Source organism: Lissotriton helveticus, chromosome 1_1 (genome assembly GCF_964261635.1).
Source record: "Lissotriton helveticus chromosome 1_1, aLisHel1.1, whole genome shotgun sequence".
NCBI lineage: Eukaryota > Metazoa > Chordata > Amphibia > Caudata > Salamandridae > Lissotriton > Lissotriton helveticus.
Window position 1 is genome coordinate 1,854,915,403 of NC_136057.1, and position 26,116 is coordinate 1,854,941,518.

Consider the following 26,116-nt stretch of genomic DNA (forward strand, 5'->3'; position numbering starts at 1 on the left):
TGCATGATTTTGAATCGGATGATTTTGTATTGGCAGGTATGCTCCCCGTTGCATGGATTGACGCCTGCATACACGCTCTTCCTCTTGCATATGTGGGCCTTCCTGGTGCACATGTGAGCGCTCATAGTCTTCTCCGTTCACATACATAGGTGCGCTGCATTTAGTAGTGCTTCTCCTATGATATAGTTGAACTTTCTCTACTGTGTTTGTTCCTTATTGATCATTGCACTTTTTTCATATGGACATACTTACATTTTCTGTAACCATGGAGTGATTGTGTCCTGTACTAATGTGCTTTCTTCCCCTTTGTATTTCACTCTTCCTAAATTTGAAATTTATCTGCACCAACATGCCTTCTTTTGTCGCCAAGTCCCCATGTTCTTACAGTCATGTAATTATTGGGGTGAACTTCACGTTTAATGTTGGGTGGTTATTATAGCGCTACTTTGCAGTCAAGAGCAAACTGCTCTTTTCTTGTTATGCTGTAGAGAGATTTCTCTGCTCTTATGTTGTCTCTTCCTGCTTACATGAACTTTTGGACTTGTATAGGTTAAGTAGCATCATACAGTGCATGCGCCAGGGGAAAAGGCACAGAAAAAGGTCAATCTGTAGCAGTATGGGCTATGTAGCATTAGGATTTGAATTATGATCTCATGAAGCACTGTATGGGCGGGAAACTTGTAGCTACACTTTCAAAACTGTGGTCAGCGACATTTAGTGTGAATGGCTTCTCAGCACCGCTGCCCACTCCTGTTGTCGGGCGGAATGCCTGCAGGTGCATATAGGTCCATCCATACTCGACGCCCCCCTCCTTTTGACATCTCTTCACCTTTTCCCCAGTGATTGCATCTTCTGTCTGTCGCTTTCGTTAGTGACAGTTCTGCTTGGAGAAGCACTACAGTGTTCTGTATTGAAGAGTGAATCTGATGTGTGTATTATCTTCTCCTGGGCTGGGATCTTTATTCTATTGTTATTTGAGGTGGTACGTTGATGGCTGTACATGCAACCGTGAAGGTACAAGTTGTTTAGGTTACTTTTTTAGAGCTTCATTTTATTAATTGACATCACGGTTTTAACGTAACGTAAGGGTTACGAGCATATGTAGATAATCACTTTATTTTGTAGAGCTATTGCTTGATGCCATTCGTGGTTCCATTCTCTGCACTGATGCTTAGTTGGTAAGTTGTTAGTTTTTGCCCATCCGTCTTTCCCCTTGTCTTTAAGTGTCTTTCCCCTACAGTAAATAAGGCTGGCACATAATCGGTGGTTGCCACAATTGATGTGTACCGCTATTGGGTCCATACTGCTGGGTTGTCACAACGTGAGATCAAGTTGAAGCGCTTGAATTATCTATCTGGGGTATTGTTTTCTGAAAATGTAATACATTTCAAATTTTTATCGCTATTAAAAGCTTTACGTCTAGAATGCAATGTTTGTGTCTTGATGTATTAGCAGTGTTAGGTTGGCACTATTTAGCTGCCTCACCTTTCTGCGTTTCCAATGTGTGGGTGTTGGTCGTCCTGAAGGTGCTCTTTGAATAGCCTGCCTCTCACTAAAACATCGTTTAACGTAGCAGGTTCACTACTACCCTGAATTACACTCTGTATGATCGCTGTTCTTTCTCGGGGCTTCCATTGGCTGGGCCTTCACTGTCATCACTTCCTGCACTGAAGGATTGTGGCTTTTAGGTTTGGCCTGGCGCTCGCCACACACACACCACACCACACACAGCTCACCACACACAGCTCACTACCATACATGCCAACATTTCAGAAGAGCAAAGTGTGTGTGTGTGGCTCTGGGTTGGGTGTGTGTGTGGCTCTGTGTGTGTGTGTGGCTCTGTGTGTGTGTGTGGCTCTGTGTGTGTGTGTGGCTCTGTGTGTGTGTGTAGCTCTGGGTGAGCATGTGGCTCTGGGTGTGTGCGTGTGGCTCTGGGTGTGTGTGTGTGTGTGTGTGTGGCTCTGGGTGTGTGTGTGTGGTAGTAATTGCTGTCTGCTGAGCTCGTCCGTAGGGTACAATAGGTCTCACATTTGCGAGAGATTAAGCTAATGGCAATTTAAATGACAATGCCATTTATTTATCTGTTTTCAAAACCAACACATAAATACAACATTTGTCATTTACAATGCCAATAGCTCTAACTTTTCCAAAGGCGAAACCATTGCATTGTAAATGCTTGTTTGAGAATGAGTATAATTTGTTTGGGGAGGTCAGCAGAAATTCAGTTTATCCTGATTTATTTCTAAAAAGTGTTTGGTTAGCCATATGTTCAGTCACCTTGAGTCTCTTCTTTAAACTGAATCTTGTTTAGAGATTATTTTGAGATCTAGCTGAATATCAGCATGTTGGTCAATATTTAGACTTTGTTTCCCTGATAAGTCTGGGTGGTACTGCATAAAAAAGTGAGGAGAGTAGGAGCCAGTATGGAATCTTGTGATATTTCCATTTATGTGCACTGTTTGCCTTTTCTACTGATTAAGATCGCTGTCTCTCTGTATTACTTCATGCCTTTTACATTCAATGTCTTCTATGCCTGTCCTTAATTTGGAGTATATTGAAGAGATTTTTTCCATCGAATGTGTGAGAAGCTTCTGTTAGGAACCTACAGTAGAAGTAGGATGTGTAATACCTTTTTCATTTTCCTTTAAAGCACATCAGTAACAGACATGATTGCCATTTTACTGCCGCATTCCTCTATCAATCCGTATTGCTTGGGGCCCAGCAAGTTAATATTCAGAAGTTAAATTCAACTGTACAATGACCATACTCTATTGTATTGCCACAGAAAGAGTTGATCAGTTACCAGCCTGTAATTGTCAAGCTCTTCTGTGTTTTCAAAATGTTTAACAGAGTTTTAAACTGTCCTGCAATTGGAAAACATTCCCTTTTCCCAAGGCAGTTAACAGTATTTTGCCCCGTAAAAAGAGCTGTATGGATCTATGGTTTTGGTTAAGACATAATCATTAGATGAGAGACAAAGTTATTTTTTTTTTTTTTTTTTTTAAAGAGTTTTTTCCCCAAGAGTGTTGGCTGAGATAGGTTCAAAGGAGTCTCAAATTGTCATGAGTTTTCATCACATTTCTATTTTGGCTGTATTATTTGGAATCAATAAAATGTTGTTCTGACCTTTTTTTTTCTTCAAAGAAGTTAGCAAATTGATCACATTTTGATGAGTCCAATATAGCCTGTTGAGGTGGTTTAGAGTTATTATGAATCAAGTAAAACACCTTATTTGGTTTGCATTTTGCATCTGTAAGCTTTTCTTTTCAGTTTCTTAAGAAGGCTTTGCTCTTAACAGAAAGTTTTTCTGTAAGTAGTTCTGGCCAATTTTAGAATGCTCTGTTTAGGAATAGATCATTTATGTCGCCATATCCATTCTTTTTTTTTGGAAATATTTTTATTTGCATTTTTAAAACAGTGCGACACATTGTCAGGCAAAAATCGCCATATCCATTCTTAATACCTATTTTTTCTCTCTCTTGATTGAGATCTTTATAGAACCAAGCTTAAGATGTTTTCAAATGTTTCAGAATGATTAAAGTTCCGTCATCTAGGACAGAAACCGTGACGATGTTGTTTAGTAGTTCACCTCTTTACTGTCTGAATGTACCAGTAATTTATTATCAACATCCATACTCTGAGCAGCTGTGTGAATGGACTTTAGGTTTCTGGCATTTAATTGTGGTTAATTTCCGTTACCTTTTAGTGTAGTATTAGAAAAAGTAATTTCAAAGGCAATCAATGGATGGTCTGATCAACCAACTAGCACAGGGTTCCTAGTAGTTATCTTTCTTTGGTGGTGATCCGGGCTAGTGTGGAGCTTTTTTAGAGGGTGTCGGGGGAGGGGGGAGGGGTGATTTGGACTGAATATTGTTTGAGACATTTTGACCGTACAAGAGAGAAGCAATGTTTTTGGCTACAGTGTTGCTGATGTCTCCCCTGTGGATATTGACATTTCCTAACTTATTCAACAGTTATATGAAAAGTTCTTGGTGTCTTGAAAAACGTGGTTTTCTTTCAGACTACTGCTTATCTATTTCTTTCCTTTCTTCTACTCTACAGGATCATGCATACCCAGCTGATGAACTCATGCCTTTAACGTGCCGTGGGAGAGTCCGAGGTCAGGAACCCAGTCGAGGGGATGTAGATGATGCCCTGGGAAAGTTGGTATTTCTTTTTTCTTGAGTTTTCCTGGTGAAGAATACATTTGAAAAGCTGGTTTGATCATTTTCCACAAATCAGTATATTCATAAGAAAATGCAAAAAAGTAACTGACTCGTGAATTGAGACCTTCCCAGTGAGACGGATAGGAGGAGTATCCTATAGTTCGTAACTCTACATCTTTGAACAAAAATTAGAACACCTTTCTTATATACTGCTCATCAGACATTCTTTTGCTATGTCTATCAGACACTATATGTGTTGCGGCAGTCTGCTTTTATTGGGTTTACAGATTGTGTGTTTTAGCTTTCATGATCACTCTGATCTCTTCATCGACTGGAAACAAACCCAACAGAGCAACATGTTAAGATTAACACAATATTTCTGCATGTCGTCAAAACAGTTACTGCAATGTAATATTTTATAGGTAGTACTATGAAGCATTAGTGTTTTTACTGTTTGAATAACTCTGACGTAGAAAAATGTCCATAGTGTCTCAAACTATGCATCTTAGATGCAATTCATTTTGTTGTTTCACAGCTGGTGTGCAGAAAGATGGCAAGATTCCAAAGTTCTAGATTACCTAAATAATTATACAAGTTGGTACCTAGGGGGCATGTATATTGAGACTAGTTCCCTGAAGTACTAAGTGAGCTTCCTCTACATTTGACCAGTACAGCTTGTAGGAGTACAAATCCGGCAAAACATGCAGAAGCTGCTCTTCCAAGCCTTTCTGTGCACATTTATAGCCTGTCTGTGGTTTAGTATTCGGCTTCAGCAGCACAGCAACACGCTTGATTTTCTGAAATCAGGGAACAAAGTGGTTGCCACTGCTACTCCGTCTCATAAAAAAATGTGGTATGTCATTTTGAGTTGGAGCAATTTCTGATGGATGCGGGAATTATGTACTGCAGTATGGAGTATTATTCAGATCGGTGGTATTAAAGACTAGAGTCTATGGTTGGGCTGCGTGGAGCACCCTTTATTATCCATGGAGCATTCCCAGTCTGTGATGGTACAAGAGGCTAAACAAAAAGATAGAGTGGGAACATCCCTTGGCTGATATCATTTTCTGATTAATGCACAGTTCATGCCCCGTCCTGCTCAGCACACTAAGTGAATTTTAATCTTTCTAGTGATTTTAGGATATTTAATCAACTATTAAACATCAAATGTGCCTAAATGTTACCAACAAACATATGTAATTTCATAAATTGAACAGACCTAAAAGTTTTATTGATGAAATGATAACCTTATCTAGTGGTCCACATTGCACCCAGACACATTTATTCAATCCATACAGTCACCCTTAATGGATCTTTTTACAGATCGAGAGGTGGAATTAAAATGGTGGTTTCATAATTTATTCGACCCATCCGTATTTAGGTACATTTTATTCTAAGGTGACTGTACATGTTTCAGAGTTTTCAAGTCCCATTTTAAATGGTTGTAAAGTGGATACAGGTCAAACGGTAATGGCCTGTTCACAAACAAAGTAGGACATCTATGCCCGGAATGTGTGCTGATGCTTCTCCTATAATTCATATTTTCTCACTAATATATTTTTACCTTTAAAGCTAATTAAATTATCTCCTTTGGGTTATAGTCACTTTGCCACAAATCTCAGCAGTTGTGTGTTCTTTGCTTTTACAATAACATTGAGGGTCATCAAGGTTCCACTTTATCAAGATAATTAAAAAAAAGTTTGTTGATAACAAGCATACTAATAATACGAATTTACCAAGTTTACAAAATACATTAGTTTTTATATTGTATATGTTAACACACCTCCCTCCAATTTCAAAAAGCTGATATCTGTAATTCATCTGACATCTTTTCCTTGTCATTTTTAATTATTTTGATGTGGGGGCTTTTATTTTGCACTGCCTTTTGATCAAGAAGCAGTAGTGGGCTTTATTTCATTAGTCATATAAGTGGTCCAAGATGTACTATTTAATTTTTATGTTTTTCTTAAAACTGTTAAGATTGTCTTTTACATTTTCCTTTGGTCCAACCATCTTTGAGGAAACGTTATCAATGCCACAGTCCCTTAAGCTTCAATGAATTCTATACCTCATATATCTGGAGTTTGTTCAAGGCCTACACTTTGTATACAAACTTGATCAGTAGCATGCCAAAGGTGCAATGAGAGATTTATATATTTATAATGACTTTGGTTAGGCATCATATGAATATGTTTCTTAGACGACTCTGTTTCTGCAGATAAGGGAGAAGAGATTTGAGAAGCTAAATAGAAATGCTTAGCCTTACACCGTGTACTCCAATGTAGAACCTGAAATTATCCAGTATTATGGGTGTCTTTCATAGATTCACATGCCTGAATCATTCCCCGTCGTCGAGACGGGAGCCTCCGGTACATAGAAAAGTAGAAGAAAAGATTTTTTAAGAGCCTGTGCAACTTGTTTCTAGAGGTTGCTCTGCTTTGATCCTCACACAGACCGCATTTACTTTCTATACCGCAGGCCAAAGACTGCAAGGTATGTCTCACTTTCTCAAGTAAGTTTTTGAGAGGTCGTGAAGGGCGATTTTTAATATGGTGTCAAACACTAAGACCAGAAAGGAGGTTTTTTATTTTCTCCAGTGTCCGTGTGAGGCGTTATCCTCAACGTCTAGGAGACCTCAAAAGAGAAGAGAATCTCCTCAGACTCATTCCTCAGGGGAAAATCCTGAGAAGGCCCTCAAAAAGATCACCCATGGGTCTTCTGGGCGCAGTTCTTAAAAATCTCCTCACTCTGTGGTAAAGGAGAGTAAAGGACTTGCTTTTGGGAGAAAAATCATGTAAAAAAGACGACTTCTGAGCCGTCAAAATCACCTCCTCTGGTCATAAGACCCTTCAGGAAGGCGTCTTCTATACCTCCTGAGGTAAAGACTAAGAAGCCAACATCGTCAACAGGATCGTCGACGAAAAAATCATCATCATTGCCTATTACGGCCTCGTCTACGATGGCCTCGTCTACGATGGCCTCGTCTACGATGGCTCGTCTACGACGGCTCATCTACAATGGCTCATCTACAATGGCTCATCTATGACGGCCTGTTTACGGCGTCGACGATGACCTCGTCTACGATGGCCTCGTCTATGATGGCTTCATCTACGATGGCTTGTCTACGATGGCTCGTCTACGCCTGCGTCGTCGACGACTGCCTCGTCTATGACTGCTCGTCTACGACGGCCTGTCTATGGCGTCGACGATGGCCTCGTCTATGACGCTCGTCTACGACGGCCTGTCTATGGCTACGATGGCCTCGTCTATGACGCTCGTCTACGACGGCCTGTCTATGGCTACGATGGCCTCGTCTACGATGGCCTCATCTACGACGGCTCGTCTTCGATGGCTCATCTACGACGGCATCGTCATCGACGGCCTTGTCTATGACTGCTCGTCTACGACGGCCTGTCTACGGCGTAGACGATGGCCTAGTCTACAATGGCCTCGTCTACCATGGCCACGTCTACCATGGCCTCGTCTACCATGGCCTCGTCTACGATGGCCTAGTCTACGATGGCCTCCTCTACGATTGCTCCTCTGCGATGGCTCGTCGGCGACGGCCTCGTCTACAACGGATCGTCTATGGCGTCGCCTACGGCGGCCTAGTCTATGACTGCTCGTCTACGACGGCATAGTCTATGACGCCGATCTCGTCGACGGACTCGTCGACGAGGGAAATTCTGACAATTCTGGAATCTTATAATGTGGTAGAGAGGGCTGCTCAACCTTTTAAGATCTCAATGGTCTCTCAAGAACAGGTCTGCTTCTTGTATGACTTCACACAACCTCTCAAGAAGGCAGTAAGGTCAATACCGATTATCGATTACTTATAGTCAGAGGGGTAAGGGTCATGCAGAACCCCTCCTCTGTATCACCAGTGATCCCTCAGTTGGATAAGAAGTATAGGGCGCCAGATACAGCACCGACGTGTTTAACAGGACATACTAAGCCGGACTCCGTGGTGACACAGGCGGCCCAGAAGACCTCCAGGAATCCTTCGGCCCCTTTGTCTCTTCCTCCTGATAAGGAGGTAAGAAGAGTGGACAACATTGGGAACAGGTTTTCCTCAATATCGGCAATGACGGTAAAGGCCGCGAACGCCCTAGCACTCTTGGGACGTTATAATAAGCAATTGTGGGCACACACAGCCCCATAGCTGTCGGAATTGCCAGGTTCATCCACAGAGGAAGTAAAGAGGATTCTGCTAGATGGTGAGGCATCGGCGTCAGAAACTATAGACTGCGCGATGGATATCGCTATGACAGGGTTCTGCCAGTTGGCTGGAGCAGCAGTCTTGCGGCTCCAAGGATGGCTAAAGGCAACCTCTTTCCGTCCTGAGGTGCAAACAAAGATTTTGGACATGCCATATGTTAGCCAGTTACTATTTGGAACAAAAAATGGACGAAGCAGACCCTGCAAGAGCTTTGGGCACTCTCCAGTATAAGGATCAGTCCTTTAGAGAGGCGCTAGGTGGCGCCAAACCGTGATGGCCGCACTGGAGTGAGGCTCCCACCCGACCTGGCACTCTTCACAATCCTTCATCATCCTGATCGGTTAAATTGACCTGGAACCCTTACCATCGGCTCCACGAAGGTGTCCCGCACACAACGGTGTGACACTTGCCGAATCTGCGCGTCCGGCTGCCCTGGGAGAGGCCGGCGCTTCCGGAGCGGGAGTGTCTGACGGAGCAGGGACTGCACGCTGCCGGACCCACGCACTGGGAAAGTCCGGGGATCAGCGGCCCACACAACGCGACTGACGGAGAGCGGCGCGGAGGCTAAGTCCCTTCCCCCCCCCTCTCACCTGAGGCCGGCCCGAGAGGAGACTGCGACAGGAACCCCGGCGCTGTGCTGTGCAGCGAACACAGCTTTGGAACTGCCGCCGTTCCCGCCAAGGGCAGCGCCGTACATTGCGCTCAGCCGGGAAGGCTCTGGCGGCTCAACGGACCACATCGGAGGTGAGGAGGTTCGAGCGCCTGCATTTCGCGCCTAATTTGCTCCGCTGAGACTGCCTGGGCTGGGGAGATCTGAGACGGCCCCCTGCTTGCACTCCACAGCGCGCCTGTCGCACAGCGCGACGAGACAGCGAGGAGGAGCGGCCTACATCGGCCTGATCTGCAACGCGGGCCTGCGCTGCGAGGGAGCCTCGCCTACTGCAATACTAGCTCCGTCTCTGCTCCACCCCATAGTACAGGAGCCCTGGTGGGGAGACCGTGTGTGGGCCTACGACTGGGACCTGAGTGGGCAGAATAGGGGGCTGATCTGCGAGGCCACGTGGTTACTGGAAGTCTGGCCTAGGCGACGCAGACATGAGACGCTGAAGGACCGTCCCCTGGGAATGGCTGATGGGCCCCTCTAACACTGTGGTCCTGCTTGGCTCGTGGCGTGGATCCCTGACTCCAGAAAGATCCAACAGACACTGTGAAGGCACCCCCTCTCCCGGGGGGACAAATCTGTCGATCCAACTGCCCCTGAGGTCGGCTACTCCCGCTAAGGGACTGGATGAGCGACACGAGGGAATCCAAAGCGTGACCGACGCCCCTGCACTCAGCTCAGGCGACAAGGTAAAATAGGAGACCTCACACTCCGCAGCTTGACTGCCTGTGCCCACCACTGTCGGATCTCCTTTAGTTGTGACGCTGGCGGCTTCTTCACTGGCAGCGACCCGGACCCCGAGGCGCGAAATGGGACGCAACGATGCCAGACAGTCCAAGAAACCTGCCGGGAGAACGTCGGAAGTGGAGAAAAGCCCCCCTGCACAGTCCCCCCCGGACGAAGATTGGAAAACGCTCCTGCTTGGAATGCGGCAGAGCTTGTCGACCATTGACGCCAAGATTGACACCATCAACACGCGAATGGATAAGGTGGTGACGAGACTGGAACACCATGACACCCGTATCAAAGAAACCGAAGACAGGATCTCTGTGCTGGAGGATGGGGCGACGACAACCACCAAGCAAGTTACGCAAATGGATAAACTGCTCAAAATAATTGCGGATAAAAATGAAGATTTAGAAGCGAGGTCCAGGCGCAATAACATCCGCGTCCTGGGCCTTGCGGAAACAACAAACACTGGGAAACTGGAGATCTTCATGGAAAAACTGGTGGTGGAACTGTTCGGAAAAGATTCTTTCTCCCCGCATCTGGTAGTGGAACGGGCGCACAGATCACTAGCTGCACCCCCCCCCCCCCCCCCCCTTGGGTTACCCCCGCGCCCTATCATCGCCCGCTTCCTGAACTACAGGGACAGAGACGCAGTTCTTCGTCGCGCAAGAGAGCTGGGCACAGTACCCTATGGCAACGCAACGCTGTCCTTCTTTCCTGATTTTACCCCCTCAGTACAAGATGCAAGACGCAAATTCGCCGCTGTGAAAAAGAAACTACAAACCCACGAAATCCCATATGCCATGCTTTATCCTGCAAAGTTAAAGATCACGCACCGTGGCACTCACCACTTCTTCACCAACCCACAACAGGTGGAGGATTTTCTAAAGCTGCAGAGGAAGGAAAGACTCCGGGAGGAGAGGGAGGAGCGACGGTCCAGGTCACAATCTCCGTTATCCCAGCAAGACTAATCATGACAGCCCTGTAATCATCGTGGTACCATCGCCGGTAACGGACATCCTCTGGTCTAGATGCGACACTTACTGGTGAGGTAACACTTCAAATTTTTTCTCTCACCGATCTACAACATTGACAAGTGCCGGATCACCCACCTCCGTCCCACGGCCGAAATCTGGGACTGGTCCCGGATGCCAGTGGGTGCAAGTAAGGAGGTGGAGGGCAGGTCTGGCGCCCCTTAGACTACGCCTCCAATGGGCGATCCCCATGACTCCTTTCCCCCTTCTGGGGTCAGGGTTATTGTAGTTATGATGTTGAATTTGGTCCTGATTGGGGTGGGGGAGGGAGGGTGGGTGCTGAATGCCCGGCAAGTTGGGGAAGCCGGAGTGGGAGGGTGGAACGCATGCACTGCCTCAACGATTATCAGTACAGTTGCTACTCTAGTAGGAGGCGGACATTTCAGTGTTGCGGGGTGGAAGTTGATCCGGCCTGTTGGGGTTGCCGGAGGGAGGAGTGGAACGAAAGGTCGACTAGTTCCTTACACTGTTTTTGGTCACTTGGAGTTGTGTCCCGGGGGGAGGAGGCCCCAGGGTGGAAGGTTGGGTATTGTCCTAATTTGTCATTCTGCTGAAACTTGTTCGATGCATGTTGCTACACCTACTTGTTCAATCTACCTGTCATTGTGGGGATGGGGGACGTAACTGATTCGCCACCTGGGCTCCGGCTCCAGGTGTTGTCATGGAATGTGCGAGGGCTCAATAACCCTAGAAAGAAAAGACAGATTTTGGGGTACCTAGACAGACATGGAGTGGACATAGCTCTTCTGCAGGAGACTCATCTGCTGCCGAATGGGTCCCCTCTTTTCGCATCCAAATGGGCCTCGTGCAGGGTCTTTTGTCTTACTCCAGTTATGCTAGAGGGGTCACGATCCTTGTTCGTAGAGGGGTAGGGTTCACCCTAGCGGGCACTGACATGGACAGTGGGGGGAGATACTGCATGGTCTGGGGGAAATTGTACTCTCACACAGTGCTCATTGCATGCTACTATGGCCCGAACACAGATGATCCGTCTGCACTACTCACGTTGTGGGGCAAAATTCAAACCCTGGGCATAGCTCATGTAATACTTGGGGGGGGACTTCAATACAGCCGTACAGCCTGTTCTTGACAGATCGCACCCGCAATCGACGCATTACACTAACACTCAACGCTCCCTACTGGGTATTCTGGAGGATCACCATTTAGTAGATGCCTGGAGACACTCACAGCCCACCATGCGCCAAGGTACTCACTATTCAGCAGTTCACTCTACCTGGGCTCGCATAGACTACATCTTCCTAGCGGTAGGCCTCACACCCTGGGTAGTTCGCACCATTCACCTGGCTCGTACTTTTTCGGACCACTCACCGGTCCTCCTTACCCTGCGCGTCCCCCATGAAATCTCCCCTTATTTAAGCTGGCGCCTCAACCCCGCGCATCTTGCAGATTCAGCCTTTAAGTCGGAACTTGAAATGGACATACAGGACTTCTTCGACCGTAATATTAACTCAGTTGGCAGCCTTACTACTGTCTGGGAGGCTTTCAAAGTCACCGTCAGAGGCTGGTGTATTTCCAAGGGAGGTGGAGTACTCAAATCCCTGCGAGGAGAGCTGCGCAAGTTAGAGTCCGAGTTACGCACACTTGAGAGGGAAGTCACTCGCGGCACGACGGGAAATGAGAAACGAGCTCAGCTCAGGGAGAAGATCAATGAATATTCGGAAGCGGCAGATAAAGAGAGTCAATTCCGAGGTAAACCCTACATGGCGCGCATATATGGCGAGGGAGATAGGCCGGGTAGGGCCCTTGCCACAGCTGTAAAACCCCCTCGACATTGCAATTACGTTACTTCTCTGTGCGATGACCAACAGTTGCCTCAGAGGGACCTGCCGGGGCAGCTCCGTGTACTCACGAATCACTACAAGGTGCTGTACTCCTCACAGAGGCGGGTGCCGCTGGAGCTTCATTTATACCTTGACGACACGGCTATTGCCTGGTTGGGCCCGACGCAACAGAAATTCTTACACCTCGAACTGGAGCTGGATGAAATAAAGGACGCCATAATGTCCATGAAATCTGGCAAATCCCCGGGATCGGATGGGCTACCGATAGATTTCTATAAAACCTACATCCACATACTTGCCCCCATCCTGAAGCAGGTGTATTACTCGGCTCTTGAGGAAGGCACACTGCCCGACAGTATGAGAGAGGCTCTGATAGCGTCACTGCTTAAGCCAGGTAAACCCCCGGAGCTTTGTGACTCCTACCGACCCCTGTCGCTTTTAAATACTGACGTCAAAATACTAGCTAAAGTGCTCGCGACGCGCCTGAATCTTCTTATGGAGAGGCTGGTCCTCCCTGATCAGGCGATGTTTGTCCCGAATTGTGCGACTTCGCACAATCTTCGTACCCTGCAGGCGGTTATGCAAGATATAGACTCCAACAGTGAAGCAGCTGCAATATTCTTAGATGCTACCAAAGCATTCGACTCCCTGGAATGGGACTACCTCTTGGAGTTACTGGAACGGATGGGTACTCCATTCAGCTTTTTGGATTGGATAAAACTTTTGTACACCAAGCCTCGGTACTCCTAAACGGGTCCCGATCCGCACCCTTCGAGATACATAGAGGAACCCGGCAGGGTTGCCCATTATCTCCAGTATTATTTGCGATAGCAATCGAACCCCTAGCAGCCAAACTCCGCCAGCACCATAACCACAGGTCCCTGATATACCCGGAACGTCAACTGCTCGTCTCCTTATACGCGGATGACATGACTTTATACGTTCATAAACCGCGAGATAATCTCAATCCCCTACTGCGCGAGGTTACCAAATTCGGAGCGATAGCGGGGGTACAAATCAACTGGTCCAAATCAGCCTTGTTCCCCCTCACTGATAACACTCCCCAGTTCCCCCTTGACTACCCGCTAGTATGGGCACAAGACGAGATAAAGTACTTGGGAGTCGTCGTGACCAGAAACCGTGATGCTCTGTTCAGAGCGAACTATGGTACGGTCCTTGACAAATTAACGGACAGCATCACGAAATGGATTCGTCTTCCGCTGTCCATGGCGGGGCGCGTATCTATGATCAAAATGGTCATACTCCCTAAGCTGCTGTACCTCTTCACTAATATTCCCTATAGTCCAGGCCCACATTTCTTTAAGGCGTTGGAGTCCCAACTCTCCCGACTTATATGGGGGGGAAACAGGCTCGGCTAAAACTGACGACGCTCATGTTACCTTACCATCTGGGTGGATTTGAGGTGCCGAACTTCCGATTGTACTATGACTGCGCACAGGGCCACTTTGCTTCCTACTGGCTTCATCCCCCGCCGTTCATGGCGCACCTCGCTGTGGAAGACGGATATATGCGACCAGAAAAACCGTCGGGGTACCTTTACAAGGAGGTTAGTGTAACGGACCGGGACCCATCCACGGTAGATTGTACAGTACGCGCCTGGCGTAGAATCGCGGAGCGTATGGGGGTGACCCTTATGTATTCCCCAAAAATTATTCTGGCATTCGACCCTAGAGTGAGCATTGCCCGAGAGGAAATAGGCCGTAATCTGCTCTCCAAACTAGCCCTCTACAAATGGGGAGACTTATACGTGAATGGCAAGTTTCGCACGAAGGCTCAATTTTTCGGGGAGCAAACGCCTTCTGTTATGGACACATTCCTATACACGCGGCTCCGACAGAATATCAAATCTGTAACACCGGAGTTCCCTGATGAGCCGGAGACCTTTGCGCCCCTGCATGCACTGCTACAGCAGGACACCCCAAAACACGTTGTTTCCATGCTCTACAACCACACATATGCGTCCTCCGCTCCCCCGGAACTGCGTGCAAGACGTGACTGGGACGCGGACCTAGACCCTCCCCTTTCAGACGAACAATGGGAGGACAGCTACTCCCATACAGTTTTGGTGACGGGAAATGCTCGCCTCAGACTGATCCACTATAAATTCCTCCACCGCCTATATTACACTCCTGCCAAGCTGTGCCGATTTGGTCTTCGAGAAGACGATCGCTGCGCCAGATGCGGACAGGCGGGAGCGGACTTTATGCACTTAGCGTGGTCATGCCCGGCAGTCGCGCTGTATTGGACGCAAGTGACGGAGGCCATGTCCACAATGGTAGGGATAGAATTAGAAGCCTGTCCCAGGGTTGCATTATTGGGGCTCCCCACCGCATCGAATAACAGATTCCGGAAGTTCACTGCAATGGGCTTCCTACTTGCAAAACGCCAAGTGGCGTGCAGATGGGGCCGTGCCCCCAAATTCAAATTATGGCTGGCAACAATGTCAACCTGGCAAGACCAGCTGCACAGTTACGCTGAATTACTTCCGCATAAATCGCGTCCCAAGGATCTATGGGGCCCGCTCACCGCCTATCTGCTCCGCGCCCAATCTGCTGTTGAAGCTGGTAACGAAGGCCAGGGGGAGGCGGGGCAGGATGAGCAACCCCGTGGACTGCAAGACACCTCCTCCCAGTCGTGAGGACGAGATGGGGCACGCCTGACACCCGCCTGCTGGGAAACATCTGGCTGGGATTTATTGCCTGCAATGCTCCTCTACGCGCGATTCCTAGAGCCACCGAGGGGGAAGTGTGAGGTAGCACTTGGATCGCTCCTGGTGCGCACGAGAGTCGAAGATGTGACCCACTACCTGTGCTGCTTAGCCCAGCTAATCTCCTCCCTCCCACCCCCCCTCGCCCTCCTTCCTCTCCCCCCCCTCCCCTCCCTCCCCCCTCCCCCCCTCCTCCCTACCCTCGCGCATTGCACATGATTCGGCATTTCAGGGAAGAACACCGCCCCCATGCCAGGAGACTGGCATAGACTATACACATAGCCCCCCCCTCCCTCCCCTAGTGGGAAGCACATGCCTGACTGTACACTAAGATGTGCAACCATACACACACACACTCCACCGCTCAGAGTCACAATACACCGGACTTGGAATCCAGAGACCCTGACCGTTCAACACCCCCACCGGGGAACTCACAGAGGAATAGGAATGACCTCCTTCGTTCTGTACCGAGTTGTTGTTAATGTTTATAGTGCGACAAAATGTAAAAATTAGACCTCAAGGAAATACGAACTGCAATTAACGGATAGTTTGCTTGCGGTAATACGCTTCATTCTACAGCTTTATATAACAGTTAACGCGGCCGGCCCAAGTGGGTTGTAGGCGACATGCTGTGTACGAAATTGGCACCGAGCCCAAAGTCGGGGAATATGATTGATCTATGTACTGTCGCTGCCGGCCTGACACATTGGGTTGTAGGCACAAAGCTGTGGTTTACCTCTGTAATACCAATAAAGGTCTTCAAAAAAAAAAAAAAAAAAAAATAAATTAAAAAAAATTTAAAAAAAGGATCAGTCCTTTAGTAGAATAGAGGAAGAGGACAGTCTTCCTACAGAGGAAAGTCTTCCTACAGAGGAAATTATTAATACAAGTCTTCCTGCCGTTCGGGCCAGAGTAGACCGCAATACCAACGGCGCCAACAACAGCAAAACAAGCAATCCTCTTTTGGGAGGTCGTCCTTTCAAGGTAAAGGACAGCGGACATAACAAAAATCTACGGCTGCTTCTATGAGAAATCTCGATTATGCTGCAGAAAGGAGCAATAGAGAGAGTACCTCCATCTCAGAAGGGAAACGGGTTTTATTCCTGCTTCTTTTGATCCAAGAAAAAAGACAAGAAGTGGAAACCAATCTTGGACCTTAGGGCCCTCAACAAATTCCTAAGAAGCAGTTGTTTCGCTTGGTAAAGATCCAGGAGGTCTTGCGACTACTGTAACAGCAGGATTTTAGGGCGTCCCTAGACATACAGGACGCTTACTTCCATATCCCAATTCACAGGAATCACAAAAAGGTACTTGCGATTTGCAGTAGCGGGCAGACACTTGCAGTTTCGCGTTCTGCCCTTCGGGCTCAAGTCTGCACCGCGCATATTCACGAAATGTCGTACCCCGGTGGCGGCATATCTCAGACAGTGCCCTCACCAAGTCTTTCTGTATCTGAATGACTGGCAGGTCAGGGCTCCATCCTTAAAAGACACGTCCAGGTCTTCCAACGCCTGTTTAAAGCTTTTCGATTGCTTGGGTCTCACCCTCAATCAGGAAAAATCGGTCCTACAACCTTCTCAGTGCATCAGTTGCCTAGGTGCAACCCTGGACACACGGTCAGCAAAAGCTTTCCCATCCAGAGAGAGGATGAACAAGCCCCTTGCACTAGCTGCTATAGTAGCCTCGAAGAAAGTCTTGACAGTCCGTCTCTTCAAATCCCTCCTGGGTATGATGACAGCGTGTATCCTCCTGATTCCTCACTGTCGACTACGAATGAGGAATCTACAGGAGGTGCTCTCGAAGCAGTGGGTCCAATGCACAGGGTCATTCGACGACCACATCAAAGTGAATCCTCAAATGGTCGGAGACCTGCAATGGTGGATGTCATCTCAAAACCTGTCTCAAGGCTTGTCATTCCTGCTTCCGGCTGCTCCTCATGTTGTCACAACAGGCGCCTCCTTGGAAGGCTGGGGAGTTTTTCTGCAAGAGCTACAGATAAGCGGGTAGTGGTCTCCTATGGAGAAGAAAATACATATCAATCTGCTTGAACTGCGGGCGGTCTTCCTGGCCCTTCAAGCTTTCCTGCCAAGAATAAAACATTCCCTGGTGCTCATCCGGCCAGACAACACCACGACTAAGCACTACCTCAACAAAGAGGGAGAGACACGCTCTCGGACACACTCTCGCGAGTTGCAAAAAATAATCTTGAATTGGCTCACACTCCACAATATAACCCTAAGAGCGGAATATGTCCCAGGCATGGACAATGTGCTCACCGACGTGTTGAGCAGGCAGAAAACATAGTCACACGAGTTCGAATTAGATCAACAAATTATCGACCAGATCTTCTCCAGATGGGGCACGCCGCAAATCGATCTATTTTTGACGACAATGAACGCCAAATGCCCACACTTCGCAAGTTGGCATCCCCAGTCAGGGTCTCTAGGGAATGCATCTTCCATCGCATGGTGCAACGTCGTTGCGTACGCCTTTCCGCCATTCCCCATGCTTCCCATAGTCCTCAGGAAAATTTAGGTGGAGCCTTGTACTCTAATTTTAATAGCCCCAACTTGGCCGAGGCGACATTGGTTCACGGAGCTCCACCGTCTATCCCTGGAGCCGCCGGTCCACCTGCGGCAGTATCTATCTCTGCTTACAATGAACAACAATAAAGTGCAACATCCGGATCTGAAGTCTCTCAGGTTAGTCGCCTGGCTCCTGAGTTTAGAGAGTTCCACAAGACTGCAGACATTCTTGCCAGAGCAAGGGCGGATAGCACGACCAAGACGTATTCCCTGAAATGGAAGCGCTTTTGTGTTTGGTGTGCAGATCACGGAATTCGGCCTTTCTCCACATCACCGGAGCAAATATTACCTTATCTATTACATCTGGCACAGTCGGGCCTAGCCCACTCCTCCATTAAAGTACACTTAGCAGCAATATCTTGTTATAAAGAACTTCAACGAGTCCATCGCTCTGGTCAAGCGGGTTGATTAAGCAATTTCTAAAACGATTATACAGATCTTTCCCGCCAGTAAGGATGTTGCCACCTACCTGGCATCTCAATGTGGTTCTTAACCAGCTCATGAAACATCCGTTCAAACCAGTACACAGAGCTGACCTAAAGTATGCCTCGTGGAAATCAGCACTCCTCCTGACGCTCACATCTGCAAGGGGGGTCAGTGAGCTACAGGTGTTTTCAATCCAGCATCTTTTTCTACTATTTAATAACGACTGAGTAATCCTGAGAACCAATCCTAGGTTTATCTCAAAAGTCCCGTCGGACTTCCACCTAAATGAACCTGTGGTTCTGCGTTCCTTCTTTCCAAACCCAAGCACGGCAGCTGAGAGATCGCTGCTTTCTTTGGATCTCAAGCGATGCTTGAAGTTTACACTGACAAAACGAAAACATTCAGGAAATCTAACCAGCTATTCGTAGCTTACAGCAGACCTAGGAAAGGTCTACCGCTTGCCAAGCAGAACATCTCCAGATGGATTTCTGCAGCCATTGCTTTCTGTCATGTCCAAGCCGGACAGCCATTGCATTCCAAAGTGAGAGCGCACTCCACGAGAGCTATGTCCACTTCTATAGCTCTCTTTGCAGGGGTGCCAGTCATTGACATTTGCAGGGCGGCAACATGGAAGTCGCCGCATACCTTCACTAGGCACTACTGCCTGGATACGGAGCTGATGAATGATGCAGCAGTGAGACAATCAGTGTTACGCCATCTTTTCAGTAAGGTGAGCCTTCCTCCGTCCCTCCATCCTACTCTGGTGTGCACATTTCTTTAGTAATACTTATTGTGGAGGTCTAATGATGGTTCATGCTCGCATGATGTTTCTTATCTAAGAACTTGTATATGCTGGTCCATCAGAAATGTGCACTCTGCATTGCTTGCTACTCTGATTCAGGCATGTGAATCTATGAAAGACACCCATAATACTGGATAAGAAATGAGTTACTTACCTGTAACTGCAGTTATCCAGTATTGGTGTCTTTCATAGATTCACATGCAACCCTCCCGCCTCCCCTGGAAGGACTCACCTAACTCTCTCAGTGTCACGCCTACTTAGCTTAGTGCGTACGAAAATCTGAGGGACAGACTCCTGCCAGGAAGGTTCTAAAGGGAGGTGATAGCTGATTGGCTCTTCTCTAGAGTTTGGTCCTTTTTACAAAAGGACATGGATATGTTACTAAGGTGAGGCCTTTAGGCCTACTATTCTCTATGTATGTCTATAAGACATTACTTTTCTATGTACCGGAGGCTCCCGTCTCGACGACGGGGAATGATTCAGGCATGTGAATCTATGAAAGACACCAATACTGGATAACTGCAGTTACAGGTAAGTAACGAATTTCTTATAGTTCTGGTCCTTGGTTCTCATTGTTGACTCTTACTCTGTTTTGCTTTATAGACATGCCAAGTAAGGACTCTTCCTAACGTTCTAGCTCATCCGACTCATGGCAGCAGGTGGAAGCACCTCTGTTGGACCCAAATTTAAAGAAGTAAATGATTGCTTCATTGCAACCCTGGTCACCTTTGCTGGTGTATTTATCCTATTAAGGAAGGTGCTCGCGGAGGGGAATTGAGGAGAGAAATTAATAAAAAGATAGCATAAAAGAGAAAAAAGAAATGGTGCCAGAGCAGGGGTAGGACCACTGCTAGTTGCGCACCACCTTTATAATCGAGCAACGAAGTGCTCTTTCGGCAATCCCATCAGTAATTGACCTCCTTTACAGGGATCTCAACAATCCAGGTATTCAATCCTGGCTCACCCTAAGCAATGCTGGTGACAAAACGGTACTCTGCACCGACCTTGCAGTAGTGTTAGAGTTAGGATAACCATACTCCTTTTAGACACCGGTCCTGAAGAATTGCCTTTAACCTGTTGCGGTCAGAAGGCAAGAAACATGTCGACCATTTACACTAACTAGACCCTGTAGACAGGGCTCACTAATTTTAGGTAGGTTAGTAAACCCCAAGAATAACATTTGTTCCATACAGGGCAGTATTAAACCTATTTTAATTCACGATTCAGACTGAACTGACTGCCTTGACCACATATCCCCACACACTAAACAGCTGTCTCTTAAAAGATCTCCGGCAAAGAGCCCCTTTGCGGGTGCCTGTTGGGCATTGCAGCGCTGGCCTGACGAGGAGCACAGCCCAATGATGAAGCATGACATCCTTCGGGGTGTGTGAGGGCAATCCATAAGAGACCTGTACACTACCCCGCCCATAATACTATTCTATGCTCCGCAAGACTCCCAATAACAAGCATTTACAATGCAATGGTCTCGGCATTATTAAAGGTAGAGCTATTGGCATTGCTTATGACTTTTTTTTTATAAATCATAAATAAATAGCATTGTTATTTACATTGCCAATAGCTTAATCGCTCGCATATGCATGACCTATTGCATTTACACCCACACACACACACACACACACACATACAGAGCCACCCACACAGTCATTTACATAGAGCCACCCTCACACAGACAGAGCCACCCACACATAGAGCCACCTACAAAAAAAGCTATCTACACAGAGCCCCACACACAGAGCCACACATGCACACACACAGATGCACAGAAACACACACACAGAGCCCCCCCCCCCACACACACACACAGAGCCCCCCCCCACACACACACACACACACAGAGACCCCCCCCACACACACACACAGCCACACACACACAGCCACACACACACAGCCACACACACAGAGCCACACACACAGAGCCACACACACAGAGCCACACACACACACACAGAGCCACACACACACACACAGAGCCACACACACACACAGAGCCACACACAGAGCCACACACAGAGCCACACACAGAGCCACACACAGAGCCACACACAGAGCCACACACAGAGCCACACACAGAGCCACACACAGAGCCACACACAGAGCCACACACAGAGCCACACACAGAGCCACACACAGAGCCACACACAGAGCCACACACACACAGAGCCACACACACACAGAGCCACACACACACAGAGAGACACACACACAGAGAGACACACACACGGAGAGCCACACACACACGGAGAGCCACACACACACGGAGAGCCACACACACACGGAGAGCCACACACACACGGAGAGCCACACACACACGGAGAGCCACACACACACGGAGAGCCACACACACACGGAGAGCCACACACACACGGAGAGCCACACACACACGGAGAGCCACACACACACGGAGAGCCACACACACACGGAGAGCCACACACACACGGAGAGCCACACACACACGGAGAGCCACACACACACACGGAGAGCCACACACACACACGGAGAGCCACACACACACACGGAGAGCCACACACACACACGGAGAGCCACACACACACACGGAGAGCCACACACACACACACGGAGAGCCACACACACACACGGAGAGCCACACACACACACGGAGAGCCACACACACGGAGAGCCACACACACACACACACACACGGAGAGCCACACACACACACACACGGAGAGCCACACACACACACACACACACGGAGAGCCACACACACACACGGAGAGCCACACACACACACACACGGAGAGCCACACACACACACACACGGAGAGCCACACACACACACACGGAGAGCCACACACACACACACGGAGAGCCACACACACACACACGGAGAGCCACACACACACACACGGAGAGCCACACACACACACACGGAGAGCCACACACACACACACGGAGAGCCACACACACACACACGGAGAGCCACACACAGCCACACCCACACGGAGAGCCACAGCCACACACGGAGAGCCACAGCCACACACGGAGAGCCACAGCCACACACGGAGAGCCACAGCCACACACGGAGAGCCACAGCCACACACGGAGAGCCACAGCCACACACGGAGAGCCACAGCCACACACGGAGAGCCACAGCCACACACGGAGAGCCACAGCCACACACGGAGAGCCACAGCCACACACGGAGAGCCACAGCCACACACGGAGAGCCACAGCCACACACGGAGAGCCACAGCCACACACGGAGAGCCACAGCCACACACGGGCGCGCGCGGACCCAGCCTGGCGCGCGCGGACCCAGCCTGGCGCGCGCGGACCCAGCCTGGCGCGCGCGGACCCAGCCTGGCGCGCGCGGACCCACGCCCACACGGACCCACGCCCACACACGCGCCCACACACGCGCCCACACACGCGCCCACACGCGCCCACACGCGCCCACACACGCGCACACACGCGCCCACACGCGCACAGAGCCACGCACAGACACACGCACAGACGCACAGACACACGCACAGACACACGCACAGACGCACAGACACACGCACAGACGCACAGACACACGCACAGACGCACAGACACACGCACAGACGCACAGACACACGCACAGACGCACAGACACACGCACAGACCCAGCCACGCACATGCACAGCCACGCACATGCACAGCCACGCACAGACCCAGCCGCACACGCACACGCACAGCCACGCACAGACCCAGCCACGCACGCACCCACACACAGACCCAGCCACACACGCACCCACACACAGACCCAGCCACGCACGCACAACACACAGACCCAGCCACGCACGCACAGAAAAACCGGGATGACCAGCAGGGAACAGAGGCACAGAAAACACCAGAGACACCAAGAGGGAAGACACAAGCACACACCGCCCCCGCAAGCACTGACTCATAACGGTGACGCCGACCCCGCGTCCCCTGTACTCACGATGGTGACTCTGGCCTTGCGCAGGTCGCGGTTCTCTTCCTGCAGGGCTTTGCACTTGAGCTTGTAGGGACTTAACTAAAATTCAGAGCTACGGTCCTCGACCTAAAAATGCCAGAATGACACTGCTTTGCTACAGTGTAGTTCTGGTCGTCCTTCCGTCCTAGACATAGCGGCTTGATTTAGAGGTGAGTTAAGCAAGTTGTTTTACCATTTATAATTTCTTGAATGATCAAACGAAAGCACACAACACAAGGTATATATCAAATATATATGTATTTATTCTAAACATATCCCCTCTGGACTCTTTATGAGGTCAGAGATAAAAGTGCAATACAAGGAACTTAATTAGCATACGATAAGTTGCACAGTATACGTTATGCTCTAGGGGCTCACAAACCATATACTAAAATAGTGGTATGAGAACCACGTGAGAGTTAGAAAGCAGCCCTAGGGCCTGTAGAACCGCTAGGGCTACCTATAACCACCTAAGGTTAGAACGCAGGAGGCCCACTGGGGACACTTGCGGTGTCTAAGCACAGCCGCGGATCACCATTGACTTTCTATGGAGAACGAACAAGTTACAATTTTAAAGATTAGGGGCACTTCTAGGTGAACTACGATGGAACCCTTTTAGACTAGGACACTTTGAGAGTCAAGACCCACAGGAGCACCGGAGTACTCGTGTTACCTCACCCAGGGAAGCCTGGTGCATAGGTGTCTTTTGGTGTCGGGTTTCGCCGTCGATTCCATTGGAGAGCTGCGAAGAAATGCTGCAGGCGACCAGCGGAGATGTGTCCGGGTGGATCCAAGGGTGGATCGGAGATGTGAAGAACCTGAAAGCAAAGGAGACAGATTCTGGGTCACTAGCCAGTGGTCAGGATGGCGAGGAGAAGATGCCAGCTGATGTCGGGTGATTTCAGGTGAAAGAGGTGAAGCTTGACTCTAAGGCCACAAGACCCAGGAGACATCGACGACGACCAGGAGCTGGATTCGAGCTGTCCCACGAAGGATCTAGTTGACTGCGGTGTCTGATTCCGGATTGGACCCAACAAGCCTTGGCAACAGCAACCCATGCAAGATGACAAGATTGGCTTCGATGCAGACCAGCAAGTCTGAGGGACTTCTCCTTTGGAGAGGAGTGGGAGCACGTCTGGAGCAACCAGTAAAGCTCACTAAATCAAAGATGGCCATTCGTGGGGGCTCGCTAGCCAACGGACTAAGAACCGCGAAGGGGCCTGGAGCGGAAATGCACAAAGCGGGCCCACGGGACACTCGTGGAGTGTAGGCCTCTAAGCTTCGGTGCAAATGGTGCTCGGGGCAGGGGCTTCAAATACCCCAATGCACAACTTCGGGTTACCTCGGGAAGTAGGTGAAGTTGCAAAGATGCAGGATGTCCAGGAATTCAGGACCCATGTCTCTCGTGTCTGCTACAGATCCCAGCTTTGCTGAGAGAACAGGTCAGCGTCAGAGATGTCTGGAAGTCCGTGTCCTGTGTCGCAGATTCTTCGGGATCCGGCGGGAGCCTCGAAAATGCAGACCGGCAAAGATGCAGTTGGTGCCTGTTTGAACAGGGTGATCACTCCTTGACCACAAGGTAGATTTCTTCCGTCTTCCAGTCGATATGGAATGTCGAAGGTCCAAGATATGTTGCAGAGTTTCGTCCAGGGTAATCTAAAGTCCTAGGGACTGGGGTTCTATACTTGGAGTTAGTCCAACCCCTAAACTTACTATAAGGTCCCTTCTATGGGTGGACCTGGGGAGGGGGTGGTTACACCCCTTCCCCTTTGTCCAGTTTTGCGCCAGAGCTGGGACAAAGTTCCCCAGCAACCGGTTTGAACTGGGGAAATGCATGGAGCACCTTGTGTGCCCCAGGCAGTGTCTGAAAAGCATTAACTGAACGCAACCCACCCTGCCCCAATACACTAAAGCCTGTCTGGGGAGGTGCTAGCACCTCCCTGGACAGGAAACCTATTGTCCAGGCCTCCCTTCCGGAGTTTCGTCCAGCAGCAGGAGGGCAGACTCGTGTCTGTGGCAGAAGCATCCATTTAGTGATGCTGGGGCTCTGTTTAACTTTAACCGGGTTTACCAATAACTACATGTCTTCTCCCTCTAGAAGGGTGGATTTCTACCCCTGCCGCCAGTGCCTATTTATCGGTTAAATAAATGTGTAAATATACTAACTTCAAGTTTATTTGTCCACAAAACCCAAAACAAATATGGATAAATACAGGTAAAATTAGCAAAAAATAAATATGGATAAATGCAGACAGAAATGGCAAAAAAATAAATGCTATAACACCGGGAGCCCCATTTATGGGTAAAAGCCTTTTGAGGCCTGTTAGATTCAGGACCATTTGGGTAGTATGGCATCACCTGGTGAGCTCTACCTATAAATGACCCAGCGGATGCACTGACAAAAAAGGGGAAGGTCACTGCAGGCGCTCACCATAGCTATGGTACTGTAGCTGTATGTTACCATTTAACATTAAAGAAGCAAGGATGACCCTGTATTCCGGTGAGCAAATCGAACATATGTTTGATTTCACCATTAAATTAACAATGATTCTTACAGGCTCACTTTTTAAATATCTTTAAGATTTTAGGTAACTGTAGGAGCTACGTCTTGTACGTACATAGTGCTACTGGCAGTAATTTCGACCTCAACTTCAAACAAAACAAGAATTGGCATAGCCAGTAGGTCTCGCTTTTGGGACCTTATAAGTATTTAGTTATGCAGCACAATATCCTTGGTGCAACAACATCAACTGTTGCATGGCTAAACACTTATAAGGTCCCAAAAGTGAGACCTATTGGTTATGGTCACGTTTGTACTGGGAGGAGGAGCAGCTTCACGTTTAAGTGTCCTTTACAATGCAAGGACCCCGTAATGTCTGTCCCTCATTTTATGAGGGGACCTTTGGGTGTCTGTCGGCCATGGATGTATGGCTGGTTGGTAAGCTGATCTCACTCTGGATAGACAGGCTGGTGCTAGGCGACTGAGTACTTTGTGTTGCA

The 26,116-nt window shown here is 48.7% G+C and overlaps 1 protein-coding gene across 1 annotated transcript in view; it reads left to right on the top strand.

Moving 5' to 3' along the window:
• Window positions 1-26,116, top strand: part of EDEM3 (ER degradation enhancing alpha-mannosidase like protein 3) — a 501,369-nt gene that overhangs the window by 104,976 nt on the left and 370,277 nt on the right. Inside the window, exon 3 of the mRNA XM_078641446.1 lies at window positions 4,063-4,163. Within this exon, the coding sequence (XP_078497572.1) occupies window positions 4,063-4,163 (101 nt within the window). The remainder of the gene's footprint in view (window positions 1-4,062; window positions 4,164-26,116) is intronic.